A 9,088-nucleotide genomic window follows, 5' to 3' on the forward strand; every position below is an offset into this window, starting at 1 on the left:
AGTGATGACCTTCCATTCCACAGATTAACGGTCAGTGTGAGAAATTTGAAAAACTGCAGTCAGTTGAATATTGTCAGCGCAGAGTGCAGCAGGCTGCACATAGTCTTGCAAGAAATTGTAGAAATCATGGACATTAGCTTATGGTATGAATGCTTGTGGACATAATTTCATGTTCACATGCATGCACTCAACCTGTACATGACAAAATACATGTACACTGGATGATTGGCTGAATGGACTAAAGTCTTTGGAATTGAAAACTTCAAAGCAACAGTTTGGAGGCCTCCATACACGTGCAACACACTCACAAACAGCTTGTATTTGGTAAGTGTACAGTTTGGGCTACTAGGCTGTGGTGGTATTCAATTTTTGGCTTGATGAAGACAATTTTATTTTGGTTTTGAGCATGCTGGTGTTCATGGTGTTGAGATGTGAAGTCTTAATATTAAACATATTCCTTAATATTCCTCCATGTTTGAATTTTTGAATCAGCTAAATTTTGAATGAAGCACAAATACATGTAATTGTTTTTAAATTGTGATGCCAAATATAAAAGTGACTGGTGGTTGCTTCAAAGATAATTCAAATTAAGCAGAAATAGTTGCATCAAATTTCTGGCCATTGCTTTTATAAGCATGACAATGTTAGACAAAGTGTTTCGATGTTTGTACGTACACCAAAGAATGAGGCTGATAAAGTCTTAAAATTTTTTTTGTAATTTTATGTATTTTGATCGCAGTCCACATCATAGGTTTTTTAAATTTCAAAATGTGTTGTTAAGAATGGTTCAGTGCATAAAATTATTAGATAAAGCTTTAACACAAGAGTAATTTGGGGTGAATTGTGACATTGAAAATGTATTTTGTAATTGTAGGATGCCCGGCCCTGTCCATGTCACGATAGCATTCACATATCATTCACCATAGCATTCACATAGCATTCACATAGCATTCACGTAGCATGCAATAATAGCATTTACATAGCATTCACATAGCATTCCAGCTGCATGCTATGAAAGCATTCCTAATAGCATGCGCATGCTATAGCTCATTTAAATAATTTGGCTTCCTGACATGCTATCGGACTGCTATCGGACTGCCATACCTCAATGAATGCTATGAGAATGCTATTGGAGATAGCGTTCATTCATTGACATATATCAATTTCGTGAAAACCTTATTCATCTATAGAAATGGCCCTGTGGAGACCTTTACAATGTTTTGTTCCGTATTGTAAGTGAGTCTCCACAAGGCTACGAATTTGTGGTCAGGGTTGGAGGGAGAAACACAAAGGAGGGATTTATCTGAGGGTGGCAGACCAGTGCCGGTTAGATGAAAGGGGATGAGGGAACAAAGGATTGTAGGGGCAAGGAACAAATGGGGTTAGAAGGAAGGAATGAGGCAGGGGGTAATAAAGGAGAGTAGTGTGTGAATGCGATATTGGTGGGAAAGGGGGTGATAAAGGGGACAGAGTGGAGAACAGGTGCAAATGGAAAGGGTAAAAGAGAGAGGGGAGGGCAATTAATATGGTGTTAGTGTGAAAAAGGGAGGGGGTATAGTGGGGGACAGGTATCACTTTTATTGGAGTTTGATTATAATGCACGGTTGAACATAAAGATACGTAATGTACGTTTGAAATGAAAATGCCAAGATCACAATCTAAATTCGTTACTTGCTATTGCTGTATCAAACAGGATACAGGAAGAAGGTTTTCCTCCCACCGGCTAGTATTGGAAATGAGTTTGAAATTAAAGTAACTCCTGAGGACGAGGCTGCGTGTGACTGCATTGAGACTAAATGACCTGTGATTGACTTGTGGTGAACCTGTGGTTTACTTATGAGGGCCTGGCTACCACTACTTTTAATTTGATTTGAAAAATATTTTTCAATCCATCTTCCACGACCACGACAAGATGATATTTTAAGTGTCTTGTCTTCAACCTCGTGGCCAGTGTGTCGAAGCAGTGCAAACAACACAAAGTTTTCTCGTTGATGGACTATAGGGACGACTCTAATTTGTAAATAAACATCGTGTCTGCCAAAGAACAGTTTTCTAAAACCTGTTGCATTAAAAAATAGTACATCAGTTAGGACAAACCAACCTGTTGTAGTTGCCTCACCATCTGCTGCTGCTGTAGTTGCCTCATCATCTGCTGCTGCTGTGGTGGCGTCACCACCTGTTGCTGATGTCGTTGCATCACCACCTGCTGCTGCCGTAGTTGCCTCATCACCTGTTGCTGCCGTAGTTGCCTCACCACTTGCTGCTGCTGTGGTGGCGTCACCACCTGCTGCTGTTGGTGGTACTGCTGTCGAATCCAGTGTTTGGGTAGGTTTTAGACTTTCTGTAAGAAATGGTGTGAAATATCCATTAAACATTAACTACCAGTACTAAACAACTGCCTGCTTAAACAACCAAAATTCACTCAAACGGGTCACAAATTAAAGGTCGAGTCCGAGTGATTGACTTGTGTAGTATGTGGTGTACTTGTGGTGTACTTGTGGTTTGTAAGGACCTGGCTCCAACTACTATTAGTTTTGTTTTGCAATATATGTTTTAATCCTTATATGTTTTAATCTTTCCCGGCCAGTCAGTAAAAAAGTCCACAAAGAGATGACATTTTAAGAGTCTCGACCTCAACCTCGTCGTCAGGGCATAGAAGCAGTACAATCAACACAGGTCTCTCTCGTTGATGGTATATGGGTTTCGAATTTGCACGTACTATAATAGGTAAATAAATAAATATCGCGTTTACCAAAGAATTTTTTAAAAACCTCTTGCATTAAAAAGCTTGTAGATAAGTAAGGACAAACCAACCTGTTGAAGATGCACCTGCTGCTACCGAAGTTCCCTCACCACCTGCTGCTGTAGTAGTTGCATCACCACCTGCTGCTGCTTTGGTAGTGTCAAACCCACCTGTAGTAGTTGCATCACCACCTGCTGCTAATGTTGTTGCATCACCACCTGCTGCTGCTGTGGTGGCTTCACCACCTACTGCTGCTGTTGTTGCATCACCCAATGTTGTAGTTGCCTTACCACCCACTGCTGCTGTGGTGATGTCACCACCTGCTGCTGTTGTCGTTGCATCACCAACTGCTGCTGCTGTAGTTGCATCACTTCCTGCTGCTGCTGTTGTTGCATCACCACCTGCTGCTGCTGTTGTTGCACCATAACTTGTTGCTGCGGTAGTTGCATTACCACTTGCTGCTGCTGTGGTGGCGTCACCACTTGCTGCTGCTGTTGTTGCATAACCACCTGCTGTTGCTGTAGTTGCCTCACCACCTACTGCTGCTGTCGTTGCATCACCAACTGCTGCTGCTGTAGTTGCATCACTTCCTGCTGCTGCTGTTGTTGCATCACCACCTGCTGCTGCTGTTGTTGCACCATAACTTGTTGCTGCGGTAGTTGCATCACCACCTGCTGCTGCTGTGGTGGTGTCACCACTTGCTGCTGCAGTTGTTGCATCACCACCTGCTGTTGCTGTAGTTGCCTCACCACCTGTTGTTGTCGTAGTTGCATCATCACCACCTGCTGCTGCTGTGGTGGCGTCACCACCTCCTGCTGCTGTCGTTGCATCACCAACTGCTGCTGCTGTAGTTGCATCACTTCCTGCTGCTGCTGTTGTTGCATCACCACCTGCTGCTGCTGTGGTTGTGTCACCACTTGCTGCTGCTGTTGTTGCTGTAGTTGCCTCACCACCTGTTGTTGTCGTAGTTGCATCACCACCCGCTGCTGCTGTGGTGGAATCGCCACCTGCTACTGCTGTCGAGGCATCATGACCACCTGCTGCTGTAGTTGCCTCACCACCCGTTGCTGATGTGGTGGTGTCACCACCTGCTGCATCTGTGGTTGCATCACCAACTGCTGCTGCTGTAGTTGCATCACTTCCTGCTGCTGCTGTAGTTGCATCACTTCCTGCTGCTGCTGTTGTTGCATCACCACCTGCTGCTGCTGTTGTTGCACCATAACTTGTTGCTGCGGAAGTTTCATCACCACTTGCTGCTGCTGTGGTAGCGTCACCACTTGCTGCTGCTGTTGTTGCCTCACCACCTGTTGTTGTCGTAGTTGCATCACCACTTGCTGCTGCTGTCGTGGCGTCACCGCTTGCTGCTGCTGTTGTTGCATCACCACCTGCTGTTGCTGTAGTTGCCTCACCACCTGTTGTTGTCGTAGTTTCATCACTACCTGCTGCTACTGTGGTGGCATCACCACCTACTGCTGCTGTCGTTGCATCCTCAACTGCTGCTGCTGTAGTTGCATCACTTCCTGCTGCTGCTGTTGTTGCATCACCACCTGCTGCTGCTGTTGTTGCACCATAACGTGTTTCTGCTGTTGTTTCTTCACCACCTGCTGTTGCTGTAGTTGCCTCACCACCTGTTGTTGTCGTAGTTGCATCACCACTCCCTGCTGCTGTGGTGGAGTCGCCACCTGCTACTGCTGTCGAAGCATCATGACCTCCTGCTGTTCTAGTTGCCTCACCACCCGTTGGTGATGTGGTGGTGTCACCACCCGCTGCTGCTGTCGTTGCATCACCAACTGCAGCTGCTGCTGTAGTTGCATCACTTCCTGCTGCTGCTGTTGTTGCATCGCGGCCTGCTGCTGCTGTTGTTGCCTTATAACTTGTTGCTGCGGTAGTTGCATCACCACTTGCTGCTGCTGTGGTGGTGTCACCACTTGCTGCTTCTGTTGTTGCATCACCACCTTCTGTTGCTGTAGTTGCCTCACCACCTGTTGTTGTCGTAGTTGCACCACCACCAGCTGCTGCTGTGGTGGAGTCACCACCTGCTACTGCTGTCGAAGCATCACCAACTGCTGCTCCTGTAGTTGCATCACTTCCTGCTGCTGCTGGTGTTGTATCACCACCTGCTGCTGCTGTTGTTGCATAACCTACAACTGCTGTCGAAGCATCACCACCTGCTGCTGCTGTTGTTGCACCATAACTTGTTGCTGCGGTAGTTGCATCACCACTTGCTGCTGCTGTGGTGGCGTCACCACTTGCTGGTGCTGTTGTTGCATCACCTACAGCTGCTGTCGTCGCATCACCAACTGCTGCTGCTGTGGTGGTGTCACCACCTGCTACTGTTGGTGGTACTGTTGTTGAATCCGTAGCATGGCTAGGTTGTAGACTTTCTGTAAGAAAAGTTGAGAGATATCCATTGAAAATTATCTACTAAACAAATACCTGACTAAACAACTGAAATTCACTCAAACAAGTCAGAAAGGTTGATCGAGTCAGAGTTATTCACTTGTGTAGTATGTGGATGTGCTTGTGGTGTACTTGTGGTTTACGTGTGAGGACCTGGCTACAAATACTATTAGTTATGATTTGAAATATATTGTTTAATCCATTTTTTCCTGGCCAATCAGTAGAAGTCAACGACGAGATGACATTTTAAGAGTCTAGATTTCAAACTCGTTGCCAGGGCATCGAAGCAGCCCAAACAACACAATTCTCTCTCGTTGATGGATCATAGGGTTCGAAATTGCATGTACACTAATCGGTAAATAAATATCGCATTTCACAAAGAACACATTTTGAAACCTTTTGCATTAAAAATAGTATATACGTTAGGACAAACCAACCTGTTGTTGCATCACCACCTGCTGCTGCTGTCGTTGCATCACCAACTGCTGCTGCTGTAGTTGCATCACCACCTGCTGCTGCTGTGGTGGACTCACCACCTGCTTCTGCTGTCGAGGCATCACCACCTGCTGCTGCTGTCGAAGCATCACCACCTGCTGATGATGTCGAAGCATCACCACCTGCAGATGCTTTGGTGGTGTCATCACCTGCTGCTGCTGTCGTTAAATCACCAACTACTGCTGCTGTAGTTGCATCACCACCTGATGCTGCTGTTGTGGCATCACCACCTTCCGCTGCTGTCGAAGCATCACCAACTACTGCTGCTGTGGTGGCATCACCTCCTGATGCTGCTGTTGTTGCATCACCACCTTCTGCTGTCGAAGCATCACCACCTGCTGCTGCTGTAGTTGCCTCACCACCTGCTGCTGCTGTGGTGCCATCACCAACTGATGCTGCTGTAGTTGCATCACCATTTGCTGCTGCTGTTGAGACGTCACCAACTGCTGCAGGTGTCGTTGCATCACTACCTGCTGCTGTTGTTATTGTTGCATCACTACCTGCTCCACCTGTGGTTGCATCACCACCTGCTGCTGCTGTTGTTGCTTCACCATCTATTGCTGCCGTAGTTGCATCACCACCTGCTGCTGGTGTAGTGGCATCACCCCTGCTGCTGCTGTAGTTGCCTCAGCACCTGTTGCTGCTGTGGTGACGTCACCAGCTTCTGCTGCTGTTGATGCATCACCAACTACTGCTGCTGTACTCATATCACCTCCTGATGCTGCTGTTGTTGCATCACCACCTGCTGCTGCTGTGGTGGTGTCACTACTTGCTGCTGCTGTTGTTGCATCACCAATTGCTACTGCTGCTGTGGTTGCATCTTCACCTGTTGCTGTTGTAGCTGCATCACCAACCGCTGCTGCTGTGGTGGCATCACCACCTGCTACAGTTGGTGGTATTGTTGTCCAATCTGGTGCTTGGCTAGGTTGTACACTTTCTGTAAGAAATGGTGAGATATCCATTAAAAATGAACTACTAAACAATTGCCTGACTAAACAACTAAAATTCACACAAACGAATTACAAAGGTCGATAGAGTTTGAGTGATTGACTTGTGTAGTATGTGGTGTGTTTGCGGTGTACTTGTTGTTCAATCCATCTTTCCTGGCTAATCAGTAGAAGTTGACGACGAAATGTCATTTGAAGAGTCTAGATTTCAACCTCATCGCAAGGGCTTCGAAGCAACACAATTCTTTCCATAGGGTTCGAGGTTGCACATACACTAAGTCGTATCACTAAGTCGTATCACTAAGTCGACCTCAGTCGTATCAGGAGATTTCTCGATTTCAATGCCTGCCACAATGCAGTCCATGCTCTGATTCTGTCCAAGCTTGACTACGGGTGCTGTTTGTTAAATGGTGTATCCACGAAAGACATATCTCGCCTCCAAAGAATCCAGAACAGATGTGCTAGGCTAATCTTTCAGATGCCAAAACACTCCCACACCTCACCACTTCTCAGACAATTACACTCGCGCAACTCATTGAATTTCGCACACTCGTCCATGTCTACAATTCTCTAAATCACCGTGCTCCTGACTACCTATGTTCTCTCCTTACAATCCATGAATGCTCATACTCCCTTCGTAGTTCTGATGCCATATCCCTTGTGGTTGACAAGTCTCACAAAAAGTCCGGTGACAGGGCATTTTCCATTGCTGCCTCCCGTTTATGGAATGCTCTGCCTGTCTCCATCAGAAACACTGATGCTGCACTATCCTTCAAGAAAGGACTCAAGACCCACCTCTTTGCCAAACAGTAGCTGGTTTTCCTCATACTTTCATTTTGTTCCCTTCTGGCGCATTGCATCCTTCGGTAATTTGGCGCTATATAAATCCAGTTATTTTCATTTATTATTATTAGTTAACCGATACGATAGGTGGAAATAGAAGAATGATTTGAGGTGGCAAATAAACACAAATGTAAAATTACCCGTGTATATAGTTTGTGATTGTACAGTACCAACGACGAGAATACACATCATGGCAGCGGAGAGAAATAGTAGTCTACGTAACACTTCGCGACCCATTTGCTTGCTTGACATTTTCCCCCAATAAACCGATTGTTGGAACCGAGAGGTGGTGATTCAGAATTTTGTTTAATGTGGTAGCTTGATGTGGCTTAGGCCTATACGTGACTGGCCGTGTACTGCAAATCAACCGCGCTATTTACTTGTTTTACGGTTTCCTTAGCAACGAACGATTTTCTCAGCCATCGAGACATCCAAAGTCCAACCGTAGGGTGTTTTTCTCAGCTGTATGGCTATCCATGTGGCAGTGACGTCAACGACAACTCAATGGCAGCGTAAAGCGTAAAGAAAAATTGTTGCAAGGAAATGTCAACAATGTTTTCCTGTGAAAAGGCCCCTTCAGATAATAACCCACAAAACGTTCGCATGTGTTACCTGTATCTATAGGCTCTGTGTATTTAAGAGTATGGTATAGTATTGTAAACAGTCTCAGTGCCGATCGATCAAAATCCATCCTCGCCGGGCTACGTCTTCAATGTTGCTTCTATGTAAAATGGCAATGGAGGATGAGTGGTTCCTTTTTCCTTAGTTAAATATTTTAATACTGAATATTCAGGTTGGCGCAGTGGTTATTTCCTCGCCTTCCACCGCTGTGGCCTGGGTTGGATTCATGTCCAGGTCCACATGAGGATTGGGTTATCAATCCCTAGTTGATTCTGTGGGTTTTCCCCAAAATATTCTTCTGAGGTTTTTCTCCTACCTCTAGAACCGTGACTTTTTTTCTTAATGTCGTTTTCTTATAGGATTATTCTGGCTTTCTAGCTAGTGCCTAGGACACTTTTGAAAAAATCCTTGGTTTCAATGCCAAAAAGATATAAATAAAATATAATAATAATAATAATAATAATACAAAATAATACGCAAGCAAAGCAGTTCAACCTCTTTTTTAATACTCTGCTTTGATGCTTGGTAGAGAGAAATACATGTTTATTTTGTTACATAGCTCTGGCTGATGTCTGATATCAGTAGCGTGCGTATCCAGCTTTTTATGCAGGAGGTGGGGGGGGGGGAGCACATGAAAATTAGAAAGCATAATGGAAATTAGAATGAGTGCACAATGGGGGCATCGGAAACAATAAATTACAAGTAAAATACAACAAATATGAGCACTTTCCAATAACAGATCCATTGTTTCCCTTTTTTAGGGGGGGTCCTTTTGTTGTTATTTCCTTTTTGTCTTCACTTGCTGGTTTTTCTATATTTGTGCGCCTACAGTGTTTGTGTCATGAATAATTCAATACCCGTATATCTAATTCAAGTCTAGGTCTTCGGTTTTGGCTACTTGATGTTGTCAGTCTAGGTCAATTGCAAAACAAATACCAACAATGCATGTTATTGTTTGATTGATTTCTGGTCATCAATGACTTTTTGTGTTTGTCTGTTTGTTATCACTAAGCAGGTAAATCTTCAATCATACCTGGGA

At 44.8% G+C, this 9,088-nt stretch overlaps 1 protein-coding gene across 1 annotated transcript; it reads right to left on the reverse strand.

The window, feature by feature from the left end:
* Positions 1 to 1,685: 1,685 nt before the first annotated feature.
* On the reverse strand, positions 1,686 to 7,143 carry LOC119720882 (serine-rich adhesin for platelets-like). The gene is made up of 6 exons (XM_038190748.1): positions 7,089 to 7,143; positions 6,351 to 6,575; positions 5,581 to 6,225; positions 2,815 to 5,127; positions 2,102 to 2,341; positions 1,686 to 1,723 (listed from the first exon to the last, which is right to left on the reverse strand). Exons 1-6 carry the CDS (start codon positions 7,141 to 7,143, stop codon positions 1,686 to 1,688), a joined length of 3,516 nt encoding a protein of 1,171 aa, XP_038046676.1.
* Between the last annotated feature and the right edge of the window lie 1,945 nt (positions 7,144 to 9,088).

Source organism: Patiria miniata, unplaced genomic scaffold (assembly GCF_015706575.1).
Source record: "Patiria miniata isolate m_02_andy unplaced genomic scaffold, ASM1570657v1 HiC_scaffold_9, whole genome shotgun sequence".
Lineage (NCBI taxonomy): Eukaryota > Metazoa > Echinodermata > Asteroidea > Valvatida > Asterinidae > Patiria > Patiria miniata.

What these genes read in the sequence shown, in the direction of transcription:
- LOC119720882 (XM_038190748.1), bottom strand. Translation starts at nt 7,143, where the DNA reads ATGGACGAGTGTGCGAAATTCAATGAGTTGCGCGAGTGTAATTGTCTG. An exon ending in GTGTAATTGTCTGAGAAGTG is followed by an intron (nt 6,576 to 7,088) that starts GTGAGGTGTGGG and finishes CATTTCTTACAG; the next exon opens with AAAGTGTACAACCTAGCCAA. An exon ending in AGGTGGTGATGCAACAACAG is followed by an intron (nt 5,128 to 5,580) that starts GTTGGTTTGTCC and finishes CTTTTCTTACAG; the next exon opens with AAAGTCTACAACCTAGCCAT.